This window comes from Pinus tabuliformis, chromosome 9, assembly GCF_031772625.1.
Source record: "Pinus tabuliformis cultivar Carrire ecotype Pingquan chromosome 9, CPIR1, whole genome shotgun sequence".
NCBI lineage: Eukaryota > Viridiplantae > Streptophyta > Pinopsida > Pinales > Pinaceae > Pinus > Pinus tabuliformis.
The window spans coordinates 577,932,417-577,958,569 of NC_142307.1; the positions used below are offsets into that span (position 1 = coordinate 577,932,417).

General features: G+C 40.6%; 1 protein-coding gene across 1 annotated transcript in view; it reads right to left on the reverse strand.

Annotated features, from left to right (window-relative positions):
- LOC149149869 (denosine deaminases acting on tRNA) overlaps positions 1–26,153 on the reverse strand; it is a 193,254-nt gene that overhangs the window by 109,191 nt on the left and 57,910 nt on the right. Inside the window, exon 4 of the mRNA XM_089442609.1 lies at positions 21,243–21,362. Coding sequence (XP_089298735.1) covers positions 21,243–21,362 — 120 coding nt within the window. The remainder of the gene's footprint in view (positions 1–21,242; positions 21,363–26,153) is intronic.

Below are 26,153 nucleotides of genomic sequence, written 5' to 3' on the forward strand. Positions count from 1 at the left end.
ACCCCTAGGTAGGGGAAAACCTAGTCAAGAACTCTTCCTTCAGTAGATTCAAATCACAGTGAGACATTCCTAACCTTAGACCAAAGACATAGACTCATTCCCTCCACCAAGCCAACCCTTAGTCAAACATATTCTTGTCTTCTACTTCTCTGCAACTTCTGCAACTTTAAATCTCGGCCCCTATAGTCTGCTTCAGGTTCACATTCTCTGTAATTGTGAAGAAATTTGGCCTTATGCTTCAGTACTTCGTTGTCCAAAATGTGATCCAAAAACAAAATTCATTTTCCCTTAACTTCGCTCCTGTAGTCTATAAGAACTTCTTTTTTTCTTGTTCATTTGGTCGACTTCACTTGGGTATATATAGTGGTTCGAGTGTCCTATAATAGGCTGACATGAGCAATTCATAGGAGCTGACTTGTCAACTTGTTTTGAGGCCAGCTTGTTCACTTTTCATCAATTATCTAGAGGTCAACTTGAAGGATACGTGGTTGTCATTTGTATGAGAAGGAGCTGACATGATGGAGAAGATTATTTGACACAAAATAATGACTTTGATTTAATAAGAAAAATCCTAAAGCACATAATGGGTGCTATGACCTATGAACCATTGACCCAAGCATGATATCCATGGTTTAATAAGTCAATTTAAATAATAATAACAATATAGTTTGACAAATATATTACATCATGAATCAAGAACACTTATGAAGACCGACACTAGTTACATTCTTCAACAAGCCCAAGCAAGAGATCAAGCGATCACCAAGATATTTGTTGACAAGGACTAGTCTCCATGCCTGGAAGATGACTTTGGACCTGACCTTGGAGGAGCATGAAGTATTGGACTATGTGTACGGGAAAGTGGTGGAACCTCCTACAAATGAACCTATTGCTTTCTTTGCACATGCAAAAAGGAGGAATGATTCAAGGAGACAAGGTCAAGGATTTAAGAAGGGATTCAAAGGAAGAGGCAAAGGAAGATGCTACAATTGCAACAAGTTCAGCCACTATGCTAGAGAGTGTCCTCAAAAGAAAAATCCTCCAAGGGATGACAACAACAACAATTACAAAAGAAACAACAATCAAAGAAGCAACATGCATAACAAAAAAGGAAAGAGGAGGAATGCTCCCGCTGCCTGAGAAGGAAATAATTGACCTCCCAAGAAGTCAAGAAATGCCAGGTATGATGAAAATAATGTTGTCGAAAAACAAGATGAGCTTTATCTTAATTTTGCTCTATCTATTGTCTCTCCTTTGGATACCTTGGATCATTGGTTAATTGATAGTGGAGCCTCAAGGCATTTCACTGGATATAAGGAGGCCCTCTGAAATTTAGTTGATAGCAAAACTAATCTAAAAATAATTCTTGGATATAATGCCACCTACCCCATAAAAGGGGTGGGATCTATCACTCTTCACTTGAACTATGGTCAAACCATTCATCTTTCGAGATGTCTTGTATGTGCCTGATTTGAAGAAGAATTTGGTGTCTATCTCTGCGATGGAAGACAAAGGCTTCAAGGTAGCTTTCATTGATGGAAAGGTACGTGTATGGCATAGAAACTTCAAAGATGCTTTTACTCCTAGATTTAGGGTTGATGGTCTTTATCAAGTTGGTGGAAGACCTTTGGGAGCATTGGCAAGTGATACTTCTATCCAATGTGAGCTATGGCACCAGACACTTTCCCACCTACATTACAAAGCCTTACCTGGGTTAAGGAAGATGGTAACAAGAATGCCTGAGTTTCATATAAACCATGAAGGAGTCTATCAAGGTTGTGTAGTTGGGAAACATACAAAGGGACCATTCCCTTCTAGTGAAAGCAAGACAATTGATATTCTTCAATTGATCGATTATGACCTATCTGATGCCTTGCCCGTAACTTCATTAAGAGGATACTCATACTATGAAATTTTTGTGGATGACTTCTCACGCAAAACACGGATTTATTTCTTGAAGAAGAAGGATGAAGTGTTCAAGTGGTTTTGTTCTTTCAAAGGAGAATCAAATAGGAAAGAAGATCAAGACGTTGAGGACTGACAATGGAACCAAATATGAATCCAATGAATTCAATGACTTTTGCAGAGAGGTTGGGATTAAGAGGGGGACAAGTTACAACTATTCCATATACTCCAGAGAAAAATGGTATTGCTGAGAGAAAGAAACGAACTATTATGGAAGCCACCTGTGCCATGATCTATGATCAAGGTCTATAGAAATTCTTGTGGGGGGAAGTTGCTAACACTGTTGTATATGTTCAAAATAGAAGCCCTTATCAAGCTTTGGATTTCAAGACACTCGAAGAAGCTTTCACTGGTAAGAAACCTAATGTTTTTCATTTTAGAGTCTTTGGCTAACCTGTGTATTTTCATGTGCCTAAAGATAAAGGGAATAAGTTGGAAGCTTCTAGGAAGAAAGTTGTATTCGTTGGATACAGTGAAAATGAAAAGGCATAATTTATTTACTTGATCAAAGAAATGTAGAAGTAAGTAGATATTTTACCTCCCTCAGGAAAGCTAGAGATCTCCCCAACTCAAGGAAGGATGACGATGCTGCTGAAAAACAAGAAGAACCTTTGATGGATGAATCTATGCCCGATGTTGATGGCCCAATGGATCCTCTTGATCCACCTCCTTGTGAACCCTATACCTCAAAGAAAAGACCAATATGGCTCCGAGATACTCTTCAACATGCAGAAAATAATTGTACCCCTGGAGGAACATTTCGAGAAAGTAAGAGCCTAACAAATATCAAGGATACTTGGCTACTATGAGTACTATCATTCAAGTTGAACCTTGCACTTTCGAAAAATCTGTAAAGAACCAAGTATGGAAAGATGTGATGGCTGAGGAATATGAATCAATCATGAAAAATAATGTCTGAGAAGTAGTGCCTATGTTGAGAAATCTAGGGCAGCTAGATTTGGTGATTTCTCTTAAACTGATAATTGTTTGTGATATCTTTTACTTGTCTTAATTAGCTTCTTCTTCAACTTGATTATTATTGTGTTCTTATCATCAAACATCTACCAAACAATAAAGAACAATGAGACAAGAGGACAAAAGATATAGGCTATCATCCAGGGCCAAAACCTCTCCTCTTGAGAGGAAAACTCGCAACAACTCTTCTATTCTTATAGAACTTCAATTGACGAATTCCAAGACCTATGACCCTTGACCAAGACTCCTCCAAGACCAAGTCAACCTTCCTTCTTGATGAGCTTTCCTTACACAGCTTCCAACAACAAACTTTGACCTTCCATCAATTTTGACCCCCAGCAACAATTTCTGCAACTTAGACCTAGTAGCTTCAGCAACTTCGACCTAGCAAATTCACATCTTCGACCTTGATGCAGCTTCACAACTTTGACCTCGATGCAGCCTCACAACTTCGACCTAGAAGCAACTTCACATCTTCGACCTAGAAGCATCTTCGTAGTTTCGACCTAGAAGAAGCTTCACAGCGTCGAACTTGCAGCTTCAGAATTTTGACCTAGCAACTTCACAGCGTAGATGTAGCTTCAGAATTTCATCTTGCCCAGTAACTGTAGAAACCCTAACATAAGAGAGAGAGAGGTCAAAAAATTTGATGTTGCTCTTCTTCTTCTTATCCTTGAGTTTTGTCCTTTTTCTAGCTTGCTTCTTTTAGAGATCAAACTTGCTTGTTGTGTATCCAAATGAGGTTGAGTTCCTTCTTATATATATGCTTTCTAGGGGTACGAATTGCCTCCATAAGCCGACTTGATCTTCCATGTAGGCCAACTTGTTGTAGCTCATTTGACAAGGTCTTGAGAGGTCTTTGACTCTAGTTTGACTCAAATAAATTTTCTTTACAATATGTAACATGCCCAAAAGGATCTTCCATACACAAAAATGACTCAATTGACTTGTAGACTCAATGACAAGCCCTAGAAGCCCTCAATGGGTGCTTAACCTATAAATAAATTTCCCTTGAGTATGAAACCCATGCCTCAAGAATGACAATAATAAATTTATTTTTCTCTTTACAATAAATACATAAAATCATGATTAGGTATGTCATTATGAAGACCGAACCTAGTTACATATCTCGACATCCTAGACCCAATGACAAGTTTTTGGTCACTTCAAAATGGATTTACAAAATTAAACATGGAGTTGATGGAAGTGCTGAAAAATATAAGGAAAGGTTCGTGGCTCGTGGTTTCTCTCAAAATGAAGGAGTGGACTATGATGAAATATTTGCACCAGGAATTTATATACCACTATCTGATCCATAACTACCCTTGTTGCCAATCAAGGGTGGAGCCTACATCAAATGGACGTCAAAACTACTTTCGTGCATGGCCCACTCAAGGAGGAAGTCTACCGGAACAACCTCAGGGATTTGAAGTACAAGATCAAGGGACACATGTATGCAGGCTGAAGAAAGCCCTCTATGGGTTAAATCAAGCCCCTAGGGCTTGGTATGAGAGGATTGATAGCTATCCTATGAATTTGGGATTTACAAGGAGCTATGTTGATCCAAAAATGTATTTCAAGGTTGAAAAAGACATGCCACTTATTTTGGTCTTGTATGTCGATGATCTATTTCTGACTGGAGCAGACCCTCTCATTTATCAATGTAAGAGGGAGTTGACTTCCAAATTCGAGATGAAGGACCTAGGACTGAAACGCATTACTTCCTAGAATTGGAGGTCTGGCAAAAGCCAGGTAAGATTTTCCTTTCTCAAGGAAAATATATTGTGAAGCTACTAGAAAGATGTGGGATGGTAAAACGCAAGTCTATGTATACTCCGATGGAACTAAATTTCAAGAAGCAATATAGAAATGTTGTTGGAACCGAATTGGCAAATCCTTTTGAATATAGACAACTTGTGGGGGCCCTGATGTTCTTGGCAAACTCTCGACCGAACATATGCTTCGTTGTAAATACTTTGAGTCAATTTATGGTTGAGCCTCATCACGTACATTGGGTTGTTGCAAAGAATCTCTTAAGATATCTTCGTGGCACTATCAACAATGGTCTGGGGTACACTACCAGGAATTTTAGGCTACATGGATATTCTAATGTTGACTGGATTGGTAGTGTGGTGGATAGAAAGACCACGTCATGATGTTGCCTCTTTGAGATCTTCTTTAATTTCTTGGATGAGCAAGAATAAGAAATCGATTTCTCTAAGCACCGCCGATGCCGAATATATTGCAACTAGTATGGCTTGTTGTGAAACTATTGGTTAAGAAATCTCTTCAGTGAGCTATTTGTGCATGTGTTGGATACCACCGTCATTTATTGCGATAACCAAAGTGGGATTCGCATTTCAGAGAATCTCGTGTTCCACGACCACTCCAAGCATATTGATATCAGGTACCACTTTATCCTGGATATGGTATAATTCGGAGCAATAAGGCTCCAACACATTAGGACTAATGAATAGGTTGTTGACATCCTCATGAAGCCTTTGGGAAAGGCCCAGTTCTTAGCCTTTTGACAGAGGCTTGGAATCATGGAAAGACCCTCCATGAGGGTCCCGTTTGAGCTCAACATTGAGCTCTGGGAGCTCCTGGGGTACTTCTTGGAGCTATATGAGCACAGGGTGAGTGGTTCACCTTCCCTTGTGGAGTATATACCCCAGCATGATTGCGCATAGGGTGAGTGGTTAGTACCTCTAATTTGGTTAGCCCCAGCATACATCCTACCCTTGGAGTCTGGGACTCTTGGGAAGTACCTCTCATTCGGCCAATGAGTTGGGAAAAGTGGTTAGGGACCATAGCACTATAGATGGACACATCATGTATTGTGGTACACCTTATGTCTAGGATGCATGATGTTCAACAACTTGATCGCTCAGGATCAAGTCTGATTAGGGTTCTACCCCTGGTTATGTGGACTGACTTTCGTCAATGGAGAGTGATAATGTCTTGTGACTCACTCTTGATCAATCCTTCTTATTATCTATATCAATCTTCAGCAGAGACGAAATGAAATGCAGAGATAGTACATGATGATTAGGATGGCATCATGGATGGATATTGGCAGGTGGAATTCTCCCTAGTTGAGGGGGAGTGTTAAAATGTGCAACTAGGGCCAAATTCCACTTTGGGTAGAACATTTATCCAAAATGATTATTGGACAATATTCCTTTTTTCGAGAGGACGAAAATCGACCTTGGAAGCATCGAATTCAGACAAGGAGAAATATGTTTTTTAAGTCAAGCCCACAAGAGTACACTTGGTCAAGGTCAACTTGGAGTCAATTAGACAAATTGAACCCCCCTCCAATACATATAAATAAAGGAGACCCTCAACCTCATTTGGTACATTCAACATACATCTTCTCTTCATTGGTTCATACAAATTGTAGGAATCCGCGGTTACAGGAATTCGCATGCTATTATAGGTATTCGCATATGGTTACATGAATTTGCTATGAGAGGAATTTGTGTGCTATTACAAGAATTCATGGTTATAAGAATTTGCGATTACAGGAATTCACGTGCTATTACAAGAATTCACGTGCGGATACAGGAATTCGCATGCTATTACAAGAATTCGCATATGATTACAAGAATTCACGATTACAACAATTCACATGCTATTACAGGAATTTGCATATGGTTATAGGAATTCGCAATTACAGGAATTCGCATTCTATTATAGGAATTCACATATGGTTACAAGAATTCGTGATTACAGGAATTCACGTGTGATTACAGGAATTCGCGTATGATTGCAAGAATTTACTATCACAAGAATTCGTTGTATCCACGTTTTACAGAAAGATCAGATTTATATTGGTTTGGGTAATTTGCAATAGACAAGTCACATAGACTTGACAGTCGAGTGTGCTTACGCACCCTACCGGTCCTCTCCTCTCCCTTTTGGTCGAGCACCTAAAGGTCCTCTCCTTAATAGTCGAGCTTGCTTATGCATCCTTAACAGTCGAGCCTACTTATGCATCCTCTCCTTATCAGTCGAAACTCTTATCATTGTACTCTATTGGACATTATCTTTCTGTTGAACATTTGACATTTGATAATAAGAAGGATTGATTAAGGGTTTTCCCCGTCTTGGGGTTTTTCCCTGGCTTTAGCCAAACATTGGTGTTCTCCAGTCTTGACTTGTCTTTTGCATTTATTATTTATGTTCTATCTACAGCTATTGTCAATGTGAATTAATGGTTTTGAAAATTAAAGTGAAATTGTCATTGGGCTAACAAAATGACATTGAAGTAATTGTTACAAGCATAAAATACCATTGTTATCTAAAATTAACAGAAGCTTCTCCACTTGAGGTCCCTTGCTACTATCCCTATCCTTACAAGGGTAAAAGTTGTTAATTTTTGCAACTGCGGAAAAATTCCACCTTGCATAGCTCAAATGACCGAGATAATGATTGCATTAGATTCCTCTTTTCGAGAGGACCAAAATCGACCTAAAGATCACCCAATTTGGTCAAGCGAATGTTGAATTATGAATTATTTTATTCATACATGTATTATGGAATGGGTCGGCCCTAACCACATGAGTAACTTCTTGGGTCATTCTTAACCCCAAGTGAACCCTCAAGAAAGCCTATAAAAAGAAGAGACCTCAAGATCATTTGCACACATCTTCTCTTCTCTATTGTCTTGGTCTGCACAGGGTCAACGGAAGGACTTCACACAAGGGTCCGAAATCACAAGCGAAAGGTTCGCTCTGGGATAGGTTTTTCTGGATCTCAAACTTTGGCACAAAACTGGGCATTTTAGTCCTTGGATTTTGGCACACAAGCCTATGAGAGCGACCAGAGACCCATAGACACTAGCACAAAGGCTTATGGGAGCGACTTGGGCCTCAGAGGCAGATCTGGAGGTATCAGTCCCCAGTCGCTCGCACAGAGTGGTCCTGAGTGACCAAGTTGTCCCGGACACATGCACAATAACTTCAAGGGAGCGACCAAGGGTTTTAGGTGTGTTGCACCTCGACCGCACTCACAGAGTCTTCCTGAGAGCAACCGAGCAGTCATAGTCGCCCTCACACAATATCCAAGAGAGCGACCAAGGAGTTTCAGTCGCACACAGACAGTTCTGATGAAAGCGACCAGAGTTCAGATCTAGGGTTTGACATCTTGGCTTCAGTTGACTTCAGTGATCTGGTAGATTTGGGTTTCTCTCTGCTATTATACAGATTTGTAGATCTGTAGATCTAATTTGTTACTATCCGCTGCAAACATATGTATTGGGCTCATTGACAGTGACAGCAGTGCTCAACAGCGTTCGGCATAGTTGACACCAATTTGTGACAGCGCATTACATCCATCAATATGAGGGTTTTGATTCCTAGCATGAATAGATTTGTTTCATGGATATCATTATTGTTTTGCTACATAGATAAATTTATGGATCATTGTACTCTCTTTTGCTGCATCATTTGATGACAATCTAAGAAGAAGAAGATTTGCGAGGGTTTTTCCCATAGTGGGTTTTATCCTGGTCTTGGACCAATCCTGGTGTCTCTATGTGTGTTCATGCTTTTCTTCTACTATTCCTTTTTGTTCCGTTGCATTGATGATGATGTTGATGTTGTTTCTTTCTATATAATTGCATATCTTGAAGTATAATGGTGTAGATCTGAATAATGTTATGATGACATGGGGTGAACTTAATGTATTAATGATGAAATGCAATTATCATAGCAAAGAACAATGTCACCCTAAGAAAATTTAACATGGTATTGGAGTTGGGTTGAAGGGAAGTCATGGAGATCACCCTGGTGATGAAACCATTGATGGAAGCAAGAAGAGGATGGTGGAGACCTAAAAGAATTCTAGGGTTTGAAAAAAAACCTAGGCATCTTGTTGATTAGGGTTTGATGGATTTTATGAGGTTAGGGTTGGATAGAAAACCCTGGTTATGGCAAAGACTTGAGATTTGATGTATGAAACTCTAGCATGGTCTATGTGAAACACTTGACGAAGATTCGATGAAGCCCTAGATGGGATAATCCCTATCATATCTGGTTGGATACTTGAAGACAACATTGGTATATGGACCATGGACATTGATGGCTCTTGAAGATTGGTTCAAGAGGGATAGGATCACCTCCCATTGAAGATAATTATTTCTTTACTCATGATGCTTCTTACTTGTTAGACTTATGGATCTGATGATTATGTTTATTGCTTGTACTTCCTGCATATGTATTTGAGTATATAGATGTTTCTAACCTCCTTGATGAGATGAGATGTGTAGATCCTTCTTGAGGATCATTTTGAGATGCAGATCTGGAAAGAGATAAAGAGGTACTTGATGAAAAGATGACAAAGTGCTTCAAGCAGCCTATGACTAATGAGTAGGTGCTCAGGTATTTGAATACCACAAGATATGCATGGTATGTTGTGTTTCAGCTATTGGCTCGATAAGCCCTAAGGTATGATGAGAATGCCTCTTTCTTTAATGGCTCATACATGCATATGAAAGTGACTTGGATATATGTCTCCTATGATGAAATTATGCACTTGGTGTTGAACATTTTGACCTTCTTGAATTCTATGAGGCTATCTAATGTTGATACATTGATACACTTGATGTTTGGCTAACATCTATGATCTATCTGTTGGATATCTTGATCCTATAAAGAAGGCTAGCACCTTGGCTCTAGAAAATGATACTCTTGATACTTGTCATGATGGATTTCATATAGAAGGATAGTTCATTGACTCCTATACACGAGTCTGTTGGTAATGCTTGCGATAAGCATGATGAAAGTGTTAGTTTTTGGTAGCATCGGATGTGCTCTAGCCATGAAAATTGGTGGAGAGGCCAAGGCACATGAGTTCTAAAGAACCCAGAAACCGTTTGGTAATATTCCACCCGGATTATATTTTATTAAAATAATTAATATTTTTAATGGGGTTCCTAAGTCTAAACTTAATAAATTTAAAATATTAATGGGTATTAATCAAAATATGGGTGAGAATGATCTAGAAGGCGAATCAAGTCATGTTTTAATCTTAGTCGTTGATTAGAGACTTAATCTCGGTCGTTGAAGTCTAAACGAGAAAAGTATAAGGAAGTTTCGGGTTCATTTAGAAATACACATGGAGAGAACAGATTGACCTAGAGTTCGATTTCTGGGGCTAGGAAGTTGAGAAATTCGAACTAGGTGATCAGTTGCAGCAGAGGGGCAGGGATAGTTCGGGAGTACTAATAGAGAGGCAGGGAGAAGCTAGTGGAGGCAGCACAGCAGCCAAAAGGACTGACGTTGGGCCAATCTGGGCCCACGCAGGCCTAACGCAGAGCCAGAAGGGCCAGCGCAGAAGCTGCCCTCCACGTAGAAAGCCAAAACTATCAGGGAACTACTAGAACAGTCGGGAAATTTAACGCAATGGGTAGAAGAGACAACACAGAGTTAACATTGAGCTTGTAGGGCTGACGCAGGACCTACACAGGGCCAGCGTAGAAGTAGCCGGGGTTGGCCAGTTTTGCTGTCGGATCAGTCGGAATCTACCAGGTGAAGGTAAAACTCGCTCAGTTCTCCGCCATTGTATTTTCTCTATCACTGGATTATCGAGAGGGCATCCATCATTTGTATTCAGAATTACTGCTTAATAATAGAAAACCCTCAAAGTTGATGCACCAGTTTTCCCGCATTGGGCTTCTCTGGGGACTATTTTGTCCAAAAATAATTGTGTCCTATATATCTTGTTCTTTGCTCAGTTTTATGTTTCATGTAATCAAATATTAAAGTAGTGTAGGTTGCAGAAGTAATTTGCTTCAGTATTCAAAGAATAACTTGATAATGTATATTAAAATCAAGTAGGTGAAGTAGATTCAGATTTGCTGCAGTAGGGGTTCCTTGAGGATTAGGAATTTTCACATGGTATCAGAGCATTGATTTTGAAACAGGAAGAGCAGATCCAGCACTGAGCAGGGAGGCCAAAAGCTGCACTGGGCAGCAATCTGAATCCCCTTGAAGGGATTGCATAGTAATTGTCGAGAAGCAGAGATTCCAAGGAAATCTCTCTCTGAGAGAGTCGACAGAGAGGTACAATTTCCAGTTTGTGAGTTTGCAGGGGCAGAGGGAGTGACGCAGAGCCTCGGCGCAATGCTTGAAGGACGCAGTTTCTGCCAAGGCAAAAATCCGTCAGAAAAGAGTGAAAACACATAGAAGGGTAGTTTTCTCCTCAAAGAACTTTTTGCCAAAATGTTTGAATTTCTCACTTGCTGGGCAGCTGAGCAGTGACTAGAGGAGTTAGTTCGACAGTTGGGTGAGATGGCATCACATGGGCTCAGAGATCAGGACAGGTTGGAAGGAGCTTCCAACTATGTCATATGGAAGACCAAAATCTTAGTTGTTCTGGAGGAGTACGATCTCGAAGCCTACGTCAAGAGTGTTGTGGTTGTTCCTGCTGACAATGATCAAAAGAAGAAGTACAAGGCCGAGCAGGGGAAGGCAAAGAGGTTCATTTTCAATGGCGTTCGAGATCATGTGGTCTCACACTTGCAGGGCAAAGATATAGCCCGAGAGATGTGGGAAGCTTTGTTTTCATTGTATGAAGGCTCTTCCGAACAACGGAATATGTACCTAGAACAAAAGTTGCAGCGCACATTGATGAAGAAGGGAGAAGTGGTTAACTCCTATCTTCAACATCTTCAGGGCGCCAGAGACTAGCTTGCTGCATTGGGGTCTACTTCTCAGTCTACCGCGATGGTAAGGACGACCCTGAATGGAATCTCGGATGAATGGAAAGTCTTCGTCCAAAGCATATTGGGTAGGGAAAGACTACCTCCATTGGAGGAGATGTGGGCGGCCCTTCAACAAGAGGAATTAAGGAGGGACCTAGTAAAGGTCAACCTGAATGGCAGCAGTGGGAGTGGCACGAAGACCAAGGAGGAGGAGGAGAACTCAGCGCTAGCATCAAAGGGACAGCAGAAGCAGAAGTGGAAGAAGGACATTTCGAAGGTGACATGTTTCAGATGTGGCAAGATGGGCCCTTTTGCATCCCAGTGTCCTTTGAAGAAAAAGGATAAGGATGAGAAACATGATCCTAAGGCTGCACTAGCAAAAATTGACGAAGATGAGTTTGCCATGACTGCCCACGCATCTCGAGGAGGGAAATGGGGCGATATTGAGCTGTAGTCGAGAGGACTACATTTGGGCAAGATCCTTGAGGAATCCGCTTCTTGGTTCAATTCTTTGCTACGGGAGCCCAAGATTCAGCAGTAGCGAAACAGACTTAGTGTCAGATGATGCAGTGGATTGTTTGGAGAGGCAGATGCAATAGCCAGAAACTAGAGACTGATCAGCACAGAGCAAGGTTGGTAGTAGTGCAATTGGCACAGTACAGAAGTCAGCAGCAGCGCAGAAGATTTATAGGGTCAGAGACTAGAGCAGTCAGATTCCAACATTGATGGTATTATGCTTAACACAGTTAAGTTCAGTTAATTTTGGATTTTTTTTCAATGGCTTCTCCCAGCAACTGAGTTGCAGTATGGATGCAGTGTTAGCAGTGGCAGTGCTAGCAGCATAGCTGATGCAGCATTTGAGAGGAGTTGTAGTATAGATGCAGCAGTGGCAGTGGCAGTGTCATGGGCAATAGTATAGTAGCAGCAGCAGCACAGTGTTGGTGGCAGCAACAGTGCGGAAAGGAGGTGCTTCAGAAGTAGAGAAACATGCAATTGGACATTGTTGCTACAGCACTTTCCTCGCTAAGAGGGAGTGTTAGCTTTTGGTAGCATCGAATGTGTTCTAGCCATGAAAATTGGTGGAGAGGCTAAGGCACATGAGTTCTAAAGAACCCAGAAACTATTTGGTGAAATTCCACCCGGATTGTATTTTATTAAAATAATTAATATTTTTAATGGGGTTCCTAAGTCTAAACTTAGGAAAATTAAAATATTAATGGGTATTAATCTTAGCCATTGATTAGAGACTTAATCTCGGACGCTAAAGTCTCAACGAGAAAAGTATAAAAATAAGGCTTAGAGTTCATTTAGAAACACACACGGAGACAACAAATTGATCTAGAGTTCGATTTCTGGGGCTAGGAAGCTGAGAAATTCGGCAGGCAGTGTGGTGGATCGCAAGAGCACTTTTGGGTGTTTTTTTCCTTTGGGTTTTGCTTCGATATCCTGGATGAGCAGGAAGCAAAAGTCAGTTGCTTTGAGCACCATTGAGGCCGAATCAATGTTGCAGGAAGCGCCCCCCCCCCCCCCCCCCCCGGATCCTAGGCCGGAATCGCGTCCCGTACGGAAGCGTTCCGGAAGCGCCAAAGGAAGCGCGATTCCAACTTTTCCGAAGCGCGATTCCTAATTTTTTATGCGCTTCTTGGTTTTTGAGAAGCGTGGGCCCCGAAGCGCGCTTCGGAGGGCGCTTCGGGCCTCCGGAAGCGCCACGCTTCGGGCCCGGAAGCGTACGCTTCACGAGCGCTTCGGAGCGCTTCCTCCAAAACCGCGCGGGCCAAGGAAAAAAACTTCATTTTTTTAAATTTTTTTTTAAAGTTAACTTAACTTAGCAATGAGGGGGTGGGTTAGGGTGAGTTTAGGGTGAGGAATGAAAAGCATAAAGCTCCCATTCATTCCTCATTTTCTCACTTTGAGTTTATGAGAGTTGGAGAAGAGAAGAGAGGAGAGGAGAAGAGAAGAGAGGAAAGGAGAGGAGAAGAGAGGAGAGCTTGGAGGAGTGAAGAAGGAGGAGCTAGGAGAAGGAGGAGGAGCTTGGAGCAAGAGCTTGGAGGACTTCATCTACAAGAGCTAAAGAGGTAAGTTCAAACCCCAAACTCCCTTGTTTTTTTGAAAAAGAATTTGTATTTTTCTCCTCCCTCTCCTACTCTTTCCCATTGTTTCTACTTGCTCCTTTATTTACAAGTTGTCCACCACCTATATCCATATTCCAAGATGGTGTTCTTTTGGCTTCTATGTATCATTCCACTCTTGGTTTTAATGATGGCAAGGGTGAGGAATAGAAGGGAAGAGGAAGGGGATGAACTTGGTCCTAATAGTAGTGACCCAATGTATGATGAGGAGGAAGGGTTTGAAGAGGAAGGGGATGAACTTGAAGGGGACACTGAAGCACAAGATGGGAAAGGTACATCAACACCCTTGTGGAACTATGTGACCAAACTTGATGGGGGAAAGGGTGTTGGATCTTACAAATTTGTGTGCCCTCATGGTTGTCATGGAGGAAAACCATATTGTGGTTCATATACCCGTCTGAGGAGGCATCTTTGTGGGGTGCTGGACAGTGATGAAAAAAAGGGTTCTGTGGGGGTACAAATTTGCCCAAACATTTCAACTGAAGAAAGAAGAAAATACATCCAAATAGAGATGGCTGCACAACAAAAAAACAAGAAACAAAAAACTCATTCTGAATCAAGTGCAACCTCTAAATTTGGTAGTTGCCCATCTCCTCATGGTACTTCTGCAACCTCTGGAGGTAGAAGAACAATAGGGGATTTCCTTAATGTTGCTGGGAGGGATGATGTGGATGGAAAGATAGTCCGTTTTCTTTGTGGTTGCGGTGTACCATTCAATGTGCTTCGCTCTCCCTATTGGCATGACATGGTAAAGGCCATCAATGAAGCCCCAAAAGGATACAAGGCCCCCAACTATGAGAAAGCTAGAACAATGTTATTAGAAAGAGAAAAAGCTAAGGTTCAAAGAGCTTTGACACGTTTTACACATGAGTGGGTGGATTCTGGGGTATCCATTGTATCAGATGGGTGGACAAATATTAGAAACCAACATTTGATAAATGTTCTTGGTGTTTCTTCTAGTGGTGCAGTATTTATTGCATGTCATGACTCCTCCTCCATCAGTGCAACTGCACAAAACATTGCAGATCTCCTATTGAAATCAATCAAAGATGTTGGTCCGAATAATGTGGTTCAAGTGATCACAGATAATGCAGCAAATTGTAAGGCAGCAGGAAAAATTATTGAGCGTACTCATCCACACATCTTTTGGTCTGGGTGCCTGGTTCACACATTGAACCTTTTGATGCATGATATTGTGAAACACAAAGATTGTGGGTGGATTGCTGAGGTTTACAGGAAAGGGAAGCAGCTCATTAAATTCATCACAGGGCATACAAGGGTAAACTACTTCTATGGCACTTACTCCAAGTTGCAATTGCTTAAAATTGCAAAGACAAGATTTGCTAGTTATTACCTCACCTTTAGGCGGCTAGTGAGGGTGAGACAAGCTTTAACTAATCTGGTGTGTGCTGAAACATGGGATGAAATTAACACTGACACAGATGGTGCTAATGCAGTCAAGGACACTGTTCTTGACAGTTACTTTTGGTCACAGGTTAAATATGTTTTGCAATTCACCAAACCAATTTATTACATGATCAAGTTTGCAGATTCAGATCGACCAGTAATTGGGGAGGTGTATGAGCAAATGGATAGCATGTTGGGGCAGATTAAAGACATTGTTGAGCCTAGAGATACCACCTTGTACAATTATATTCGTGTAGAGGTGCAAAACCGATGGGAAATGCTAAATATTCCATTGCATGCATTAGCATATGTTTTGACACCTAAATACTATCATCCATCATGGCTTTCAACACCAGCACCTGGGGGGGGAAGCAGGAAAAAACCACACCAAGGTCCAAGATAGAGAGGTTCACGAAAAATATATGGCTGCATTGAGTAAATTAATCCCTGATGAGGAGGAGGCTGCATTGGTACGGAGACAGGTGAGCAACTATACGCTCAACACTGGTCCATTTGGGAGCATGCATGCAATTCAAAATCGAGAGACTTTTTCTGCTCTTGAGTGGTGGAACATGCATGGAGGGGGTACTCCACTTCTACAGAGTTTGGCATTGCGGGTGCTATCACAGGTGGTAAACACTTCTTCTGCAGAGAGGTGTTGGAGCTCTTATTCTTTCATCCACAGTGTTAAAAGGAACAGGTTGAATTTAGACCGGGCAGAGAGCTTGGTTTATGTTCATTACAACTTGCGATTGTTGTCCCATTACTGTGAAGATGCAAAGTCTAATAAAGACTTGTTGATTTGGGACAAGAATCCAGAGGAGCCCAATTTGGAGGATGGAGTGTTGCGACTAGAGCAATTAGAGGATGCTCTTATCCAGGTATGTCCATTGTGGTATGAATTTTCCAATTTTCCCTTATAAAGCATTTCTCTAATTCATGTTTTTAATTTTTTTGTTAACTAGTGTTTTTTTTTTTGCATGAATTTTTTGAGCGATTCTAGGATGATGATGACCGTGTTGATATGCCACCACCCCCACCCCCATCTGGTCCCTTGGTTCCTAGGTTCCATGGTTCAACACCAACAGCAGGGGGTTCTTCTTCATCAGTTTCAGTGCCACGACTTACACAGGGACCATCTTCTTCATTGCCACCACGTGGAGGCCCGCCATCACGTTCTATTCGTGGTGGAAGGAGGAGAGATTAGTAGATATATTCACAATCTACTACTTTTTGTCATAGATTACTCATTAGACTTGTAGACTTGTGAATTTGAATTTTGAACCTTTTTGGCTTGGCGGTGACCAAGTGACATATTTTGTAAACATTATTATTTGAATTTTGGACATGACAAATGTTGACAGTTGCTCACTTGCTAGATAAATCATAATATGCTCTATGTTTTATGTTTTATAATATGCTTAAATGTTTTATGTTTTATAATATGCTTAAAAATTTGATGTATGTTTGTAATAGCTAGAATATAGATGATTGTTGTACATACTAGTAACTACAATGGAATCATGGATGCCATATCTATCTTGATTTATGCAAAAATATGCATGTTTTCATGTCTTCTACAATTAATTTGGTATTTGGGATGTTTGTTTTGAGTATAAATGCAAAAAAATATAAAAATATATATATATATAGCAGACGCTTCCGCGGACGCTTCGCTTCCTAGATTTTTGGAAAATGACGCTTCCGCGCTCCCGCTTCCGCTTCCACTTCGCTCCCGCTTCGTGCAACATTGGGCCGAATACATAGCTACGAGTATGGCCTCCTATGAAGCTGTCTGGTTGAGGAAGCTCCTCAGTGAACTGTTTGGACACGTGTTGGATACCACCGTGATCCTCTGCGACAACCAGAGTGGGATCTAATTATCAGAGAATCCCATATTTCATGATTTCTCCAAGCACATCGATATCAGGTACCACTTTATTCGGGATATGGTACAACGACGAGCTATAAGGCTCCATCACATTGGGATTGATGAGCAAGTCACCGACATTCTGAAGAAGCCCCTGGGAAAGGTCAAATTCTTGACTTTCCGAGAACGACTACGAGTCGTGGAGAGACCCTATTATGAGGGTCTTGTATGATATGGACATTGAGCTCTGGGAGCTCCCGGGGGCTTGGGATACTTCTTGGAGCGATGAGCAACCATAGGGTGAGTGGTTCAGCCTTCCCCTAGTGGTTTTCTATGTACAAGGTGAGTGGTTTAGCCTTCTCTTGTGATACCCCGTGGTGACATGTAGGCAGGATGAGTGGTTCATCCTTCTCCTGCTAAGACATCCTACCCATGCAGTCTGGGACTCATGGGAAGTACCTCTCATCTAGCCAATGAGTAGAGAAATGAGGATGGGGACCATAGTACTACCGATGGACGCATCGTGTACTACCATACTCCCTATGCGAGGATGATATTGATCTGGGATCAATTAGAACTGACTTCGGGTCAGTAAGAGTGGTATGACACGCTCTCTTTATTGGAACTGGCTTCGGGTCAGTAAGAGTGGTATGACACACTCTCTTTATTGGAACTAACTTCGAGTCAGTAAGAGTGATATGAGACACTCTCTTTTATTTGGGATTGACTTCGGGTCAATAGAGAATGGTATGATATATTCTCAGTCACTTCTTCTTCATAGTTCAGTGAAGCAGAGCAGTGCATTGAGGACAAAGATAGTAACAACTGACAAATGGATTAGCAGATGGAGTTCTCCCTAGTTGTGAGGGAGTGTTAAAATTGGCAACTAGGGCCAAACTCTATGTGGATCACCTTATTTATGGCAGCTGATATTTTTCTTCGATTCCTCTCTCAGAGAGGTGTAGGATTGATCTAAAGATCATCTAATTCCGACATGTATTTATGGAGATATGAATTTATTTGTATTCTTGACAATTTGTTAAGGTCAGCTAGATAGCAAAACAGTGATTTTCACCCCCAACTTAACTTCAACGTTGCATGTAAAAGGAGGAGATCTTGTGGCATTATTTCATCATCTCATTCATTCATCCTTCTCTCTTGGGTACGCATTTCTGGAGCTGTCTCTCTCACACGTGTGCAAGGACAAAGTCTGTTTTCTGATTAGGGTTGTGTTGACCAATTTTGACCAGGGCTGCAGGAAGGTATCTTGAACAGCGTTGACTAGCTTGGGCTCCTCCTTCACTGCGGATTAGGTGTGGCAGATTCTCCTTGGCAGGCCGCAGATTTTGGCACGCAAACAGAGGTGATCTGACCTCAGGTTTGACCAGCGTTTACTGCCCTAATTGTTGGCTGTAGGTTGACTTCTGTTGACCTTCGTTTGACTGAGTTTTCAGACTGTTTTGGGCTGTCTCTTCTTGCTGTTGGAGGCCGAGTTGACTGGGATATTGACCAAGCTGATTGGAGGTCAAATCTGACCTGTTTGACCAGATTTGACTTTGTTGGTTAGGGTTTTGTTGTTGCTGTCATAAAATTACAGAATTGTATATTTGTACTATATATCTCTTTCTGCTGAATTATTGAAGAATATAAGAAGAACTGATCAAGGGTTTCCCCACATTGGGGTTTGCCCCTGGCTAGTGCCACATCTTGTGTCCTCTTGTCTTGGCTTGTCTTCTACTATTTATGTTTATGTTCTATCTGCATTTTACTATCATGCTGATGTGATTGCTAATCTAGAAATTGATACTGGGCTAATAAGAAATTTGAAGTAAATTGCTCTTAAGCATAAAACGTACCAAAAATTAACACGTGTTTCCTCAAATGATAGCACAGATAATTCAGTGGGCAGAAGTAAGGGTTATGAGGTTTGTTTGAAGCCCTAGTTAGGGCTCACTTGTAGTTGTTATAGAGACCCTAAAAGGAGGGTCGAAACTTCAGTGAAAGGTGAACAGGCCATGGAGTTTAGGGCAGCTGGTTAGGCATCCTAAAAGGTATGTATTTACTTTTGTGTTGATCAGTGGTAAGTGTTGAAGGTCCAATTTGGACAAACTTGTATGGCAGCTCATGTACAGTTTGGAGGGTTGGTTAGAAGAGCCCTTAATACAATCTCCTATGAATGATAAAGATGTATGACAGTATTCTCATGACAAAGATGTATGGCAGTTTTCTTATAACAGTGATGTATGATAGTGCCCTTGTGACAACGATGTATGGCAGTGTCCTTATGACAGTGATGTATGACAATGCCCTTATGACAGTGATGTATGTCAGTGTCCTTATGACAGTGATATAATGTATGTCAGTAATACTTATGATTGAGATGTCAGAAATACTTGACAGAGATATGTGCTACTTGTGACAGAGATATGGAGGCAGCCTTGTGGCTTCATCTGTTGATCACTAGGAGACCTATCAGAGGCTTTGTGTAGGGTCTGTGATTGCCTCTTTGATGTATTTGTCTGTTATCATCTTATGAGGAACTTGTATGATCCAAGGTTGGCCCTAAGAGGCCTAATGTCAATGATGTTGAAAGACTTGTGTCTCATTATAATTGTACATTGTATCTCAGCTGAACATTTGATGAATATTTAAAGAAGAATTGATTTTTGGGTTTTCCCCTTTGTGGGTTTTTGCCCTGGTCTCTGACCTAAATCCTGCTGTCTCCATTGTGTATGTTTTTCTTGTAATGTTCCTTACTGTTCTGCTGCATTGTTGATGTTAATGTTCTCTCTATATAATGGCTTATGATGATATAGTGTGAATGTAATGTGAAAATTAAAAAAAATGCAATTATCTTCAGCGGAGAACAATCTAGCCCTAAAATTAACAAATGGTATGCCTAACAAATGTGCTTTCACACGGAAGTAGGTGCTCTTGAATTGAGTATTGCAAAAGTTGCATTTCCAAAGAACATTGCCTCCTCCCTTTAACTTGCTGGCCGACCCTTGATCTCTTGTAACATACTTCCACAAGGGATATTTACTTTCTTGAGCTTGTTGTCTTGCTAAATTGATGTTTCTCTCAACATTTGAAGCCGTTGTTGCAACCCGACTTCCAACAGATGAAACACTGGCAGATCCTGATGAAATTGAAAGAAGGGGGCATTACCATTGGGGATATTCTTCCCCTTTTTTGCCCCTTCCCTGCTGCCCTTGATTGACCCGTGACTGCTGTTAAAATAAATAAAAAATCTAACCAAAATGGGCAGGAAGACAGCTGTAGCAAAACTAGAAAAAAAAATGAAAGGGAAATCCACATACCTGTAGCTTGAATCACCTCCAAAACACATGTATCTCCTTTGTTGGTCGCTCACACAGTCCCACAACTCCCAAACCACAATTGCAATGAGCAAAAGTGGCCCAATTTCAGTTTTTATCAAGCCCACAGGTCACTTTTTGGTGGACACATGTCTGAAAATCGCGATTCTTCGTGTGTGCGAATCGGACTCCAGTTGAGCATGAAGCCTGGTTTTGTGACACGCTCCAGATTTGAATCAGACGTGTCCCTTGAGAATTGTGTCTGACGCAATGGATTCGTGACACGAGGGGGGAAGCGAATCTGGTAACTTAGTTGTAAAGGTAACCAGCAGTCCTTAGAACCAGACAAGGAAATTAACTTTGAAGTCCAACTCTGGATGTTTTTACAGTACGCATTGCTTTCTGACAGGATGTCATATCATGACTTCAATGTCCAATAATAATCCATATGCTTTGGATTAGAAAAGACCTAAAATGCTTTACGCATTAATTTTTTAGTCTTAAATATGGATGTAGCCACAAATACAAAGAACCATTGCAATGATTTCTTTCTTTCTCTTGATCTGACTAGTTTACCTTTAGCAACTGAAGTTTAACTTCATACGCCTTTTATGTACAGAACCTTTGCTCAAAGGAATGTGATCTAGCAACAATAAGCAAGGAAATCGGGCTTGTATTAATGTGGTGACCCAGGTTCAAACCCCCTAAGTGGTTGCAGATGAGGCCAGGTGCAAGTCCTGGGTGACTTTGATGGCTGAGATACACTCCTCATAGCATGGCAGGTTAGCCAAAGAGACTCTATAAGATATATTTCTCAAAAAACATGTACAAAATATTTACTGTAAATCTAAAACAGAGTCACAATAACATACTTGCATAAAGATGACATCGTAGCTTTAGATAGAGCTCCTTTTGCCGATGCTCCTTGCTTTCTTCCAGTTGTTCCTAAAACTACTTCATGTAAACCCAAAGCATTCCAGCAAATAGAATACCTGACACAAACAAGAGTCACAAAATAAAGTAAGATTAAAAGGAATACGACTCATTAACACTTTCTCTTTCCATCCAATTTACTTCTCTATTAACAGTTTTCCCCATCCATTTTCATTTTAATAAATACAGAAAAAACCAATTAAAGGAGAAAGATGAGTCAGTAGTGCCTTGCAATATACATCAGAATCCTTTGGTCAGTCAATTATGTTAGCATGAAAAATAATGCAGACACATGAAAAGGTCGTAAATCTCATTTCAGTGATATCAACTATGCAAGAAGTGACAAAACTAGGCACACATGGAGAACCATTTTGTGTTGTTTTCTTCTTTTAACAATAAGAGCAAATCATTCCGTTTAGGATTTTTGCACTATTACTACCTGCATTTTACATCTTGTCACTATCAGCTGCTTCAATACCAAGCTAAACCAAACTAAATCATATGAATGATAATTAGGAGAATGATTCTCTTCCTCACATATATTGATGATGTTAATCATGAATCTTGGATGTCTAAAAGGTCTTTAGCATAGTGCAAGTGAGGAAAGCTACCATGTAACAGGCATCAGCAAGTTTCCTTTTGATGAATTCAAACCCACAAAATTGAGAAATCAACCACCAGAATCCTTTAACGTGTGCAGAACCAATTCATGCAGGACTTTTGTTTTTATGGAAATGAAAATGTAGAGTTGATAACTTGATAGTGACTCTTCCAATCTTAATGTAGAAGAAATCGCAGGTTTGAAGGCTGAATTAGCACACCAGGTGCCTGCTATACTAGATATTTTCAGTTCAGATATAGATTCGCTAGAGATCGGTGCCAAGGTTAACATGTCAACTCTTCTTGCACATGCTGACTGAGGTGGTCAACATGAGAGCTTAGCCCACTGATGTCCTATTTAACGTAGTTCTGTTGTCTAACATTGTAATATAAAAAACATTTATGGGAAAAACAATGGATACATTGACATGTAGCTGAAAGTGACTATGTTGACAGGAATATTTTGAAACTTGAACACGAATAGACATGAAGCTTGTCAGCAGTAAGTACCAGCCAAGAAAAAAATAAACAAGCAGCAAAGCTGCTGGGGGGTTGAACTTTGTAGTTTGGTGTACCCAAAAATGAGTTAGTGAAAAACAAAAACAAAAAAATGAAGTATAGATAAGATAAGATAATTTTAATAATGTTCAATAAATGACCACGAAAGTAGGTAAACGGGACTGAAGAGCACAATCAATATGAATACCATGTGGGAGTGCCAAAAAATAATACAAGGAAAGAAACCGACATTTATGTATAAAACTTTGACAAAGGTTTTGTCTAAGATTTGAAAGGGGGACAACCCAACCCAAGAACTTGTGAAGAGAGAGAGAGAGAGAGAGAGAGAGAGAAAGAGGGGGTCAAACAATGGGCCCAATGATGTCAAGGTCTCCCAAGTCTAATGGCCAAGGGTGAGGGTGGTGGACTAGGCATTGATTTGTTGTCGAAGTCTATTGGAACCATCAACGAGCCTCACTGCCTACTCCCATAGTCCAAGGTCGAAAGAATGAAACTTTGAACACATCTCTTGGTGCTCCTCTGGATTTAGGAGGTAGTCTGATGGGTAGGGCATGCTCTACTCTGGATCTATCTAGAGTTGATCTCTCTAATGCTCCAAGAACGTGTGACCTGATGGACATTCTAACACTTTGAACCAGTCTCAATAATATTGGGTGGTCTCTCAAAGGGGGAGGCTGAGGAGAAACTCGGGGTCTCACCATCTTGCGATCTAGTGCAATCTAGAACTTTGTCTATCATTTGTTGCTCTAATTTGATGGATCAATAGGAAAGTATGAGTTAATTGGTCTGGTCATCTTGGGATAGGGCATGGTGTGCAGGAGTTGAGATCTATGGCTGAAAATCTCCCTGATGAAGAGGGTTAAGGATCTTCGATCCTGGTAACCAAGGAAAGTAGAGAGGAAGACTCCCAAGTCCCTATAGATGCAATGTTAGTGTCCTCTGATCTCATAGTATAGGGGAAACAGAAAAATGAGGTGCATATTTGTCTCTGGCTACTAAAGGTGACACATATGAATATCCTATCAAATCATGGTATATGGTGATATGTCCCTATCCAAGATTGATGGGAGCCGAACCAAAGTTTCCCTTAAGGGATCTTGAGTGAGATCATCCAATGTTTGTGTGTATATGGGGGAGAACGATCATGCCATCACACAACTCCAAAATGTGCTCTAGATAGAAGGACATCTTCAAGACAGGGAAGAATACCATCAGCCAATATAATGGGTAGACAATCAACAACAACAAAACAATAGTTGTCAGACTAGAAAGAATGTAAATTTATTACAGGTTGTCTGGCAAAAGCAGCTTCCAGTTCCAATAGGTGTAAAAAATATTGATCAAATAACGCAAACAAATGTATGAGAAATTACCGAATTGTGTGAACTATAAAATTTTCAAAATAAAAAGACAACGAGATAAGCTGTATAAAAAGTTGTAACAATTAGTAAAAACACATATTGCAGGTTTTAACCTTGTCCAATTAATTGTTGCAAACATCTTCTTAATAAAACAAAAAAGGCGTTATGCAAAACAAACACACTAACACAGAGATTTTGTTCATTTTTCGTGATTTTCTATACTGATAATTACTTCCAATGATTACTTCATTAATTTGTCTTACGTCACAGTCATCAAGCAATTACACATAGAAAACCTTAACAGTACAAACAATAAAGACAAAAGGATCATAAAGAGACATCCAAACAAGAGACACGAATATTTATCTTGGGAAAACCCTCTTCTAGGGAAAAACCCAGCAACCTTTTCTTAGAGAAATTTGTCCAATTCAACAAGACATATAATTTGATCTTCCAACCAAAAACAAAGTCAAACTGACCACAAGCATACCCAAGTCAAACCTGGTCAACCAAAGCTAAATTCGACCTCTTGAAAAACTGAAAAATTTCAGCCTCCTGAAATTCCAGCCTCCTATACCTTCCTCAGAATTCAAATTGTTGCCTAGAAAAATGATAGAGCATTCCCACACATGCGAAGTCAACAAGAGTCAAACTTGAGCTTCTTTCTGCCTCAGATCATGTCTCAAGTTTGTCCTTCTTCATGCCTCCGATGATATCATGTGATCTGAAATTATGCCAAGAGGAGGAGGTCGAATGGCCCTTAAACAGTGATCTTAATGAGCCCGAATAGGTGTGTCTTTTGGGGTTGGCTGACTTGTACTTTTGGGGGCAAAAATTCAAAATTTTAATTTCTTTCTTTTCGGCAAACTTGAATACCGACCGAAGCTACAATAAAATCAACACTCCCTCTTAGCTAGGGAGGTATTCATAACGACTTTCCAAGATGTTCTCTCATTGAATAAAAATTTCTCTATCCCAAGAAAAGGTTGAATGAGCTCAGATATGTTGATAAATCCACCCACTACATGTGGAAAGCATCCTACATCAGCATCATGCAAAGGAATCTACTCACCCACTAGATATATCCCCTTTGAAAATGGATCTAGTCACCCACTAGCCAAAGGCCTTCTAGGGTCCCGCTGGCCAAATACCTTTTCGCCTTCTCGGGTCAAGATTAGTCCTTCTTTCACCAATCCACGAAGTCGTCACTTGGAATTAGGCACCTCCTAAAACATGGTGAAACCTTGGGCCCATTTACCATTTCCACATGTCATCACACGCTATTGAATTGCAAATCACTTACCTGATGCTAAAGATACTCACCCAACCCACCTAGGGAGCACTCTGGGCCTTGACGCTCTTTAGGCCATTCTCCCTAGGCACATTACATTGCCCCTAGTCAATACCTTGACCTGTCAATATCTTGATCTAGGAAGAATGTTTGCACATAGATGCTACAACATCAACACTTCCTCCGACTGAGGGAAGCATTCTCAACTAATCCAAGCTTGTCCCTGAATTATACAAGCTTCACCTTCGGACAAAGGCTTTGTCATAATTTCAGCATACTGCTCATCTATAGAAAAATGCATTGGGGCCTCACTACTTCCTTCTGTACCATATCCTAGATATAGTGGTACTCAATGTGCTTTGGCTTGTCATCACAGTCATCTCCTGCACCAGATCAAACAATCCTGCAAGTACCTTACACTTGCTTCACAACTCTCCAAACTGATAATTTTTCCACTGCTCTATGCCATATAAATTACTTTAGCCCAATTCAATTTTTCAATTAGCAACCTTTTCAACAATAATCAATTCTTCCAGTAAACAATAGTAATTGAAGATAGAACAACAAATGAAATGACAATAGGAGACAATCAGCACATCAACAAGAGACACTGATTTGGTCAAAGACCAGGGAAAAACCCCACAAGAGGGAAAACCCTTTGAAATTCTTCTTCTATTAGATTACCTTCAAATGTTCAGCAGAGTACAATGAGCCCAAATCCCCAAATAATAATCCAAGCCAAAGTTTGACATATCCAAAAGTATATCCAACCAAAATCCAAAATATGAGCCAATAGTCAAATAGTCAAAGTCAACGGCAACAACAGCAAATGGTCAGCAGTCAATAGTCTACCAAATGAACTTGGTCAACAGTGAAAATATGTGGTCTGACCAGTTGGTCAAAGTGCTCCAAAAAATCCCAAAATTCAGCTCCAATCTTGGTCAAAGTCAAAGTCAAAGGTTGTAGGAACCCTAGTTGCAGATATGAAGTCAACCATAGTCAACATGCCCAGAAAATATCGGTTTATGTGCCCAAAAATTCGGCCCTCCAAAACAGCCCAAGAACCCAAGTCAAAATGT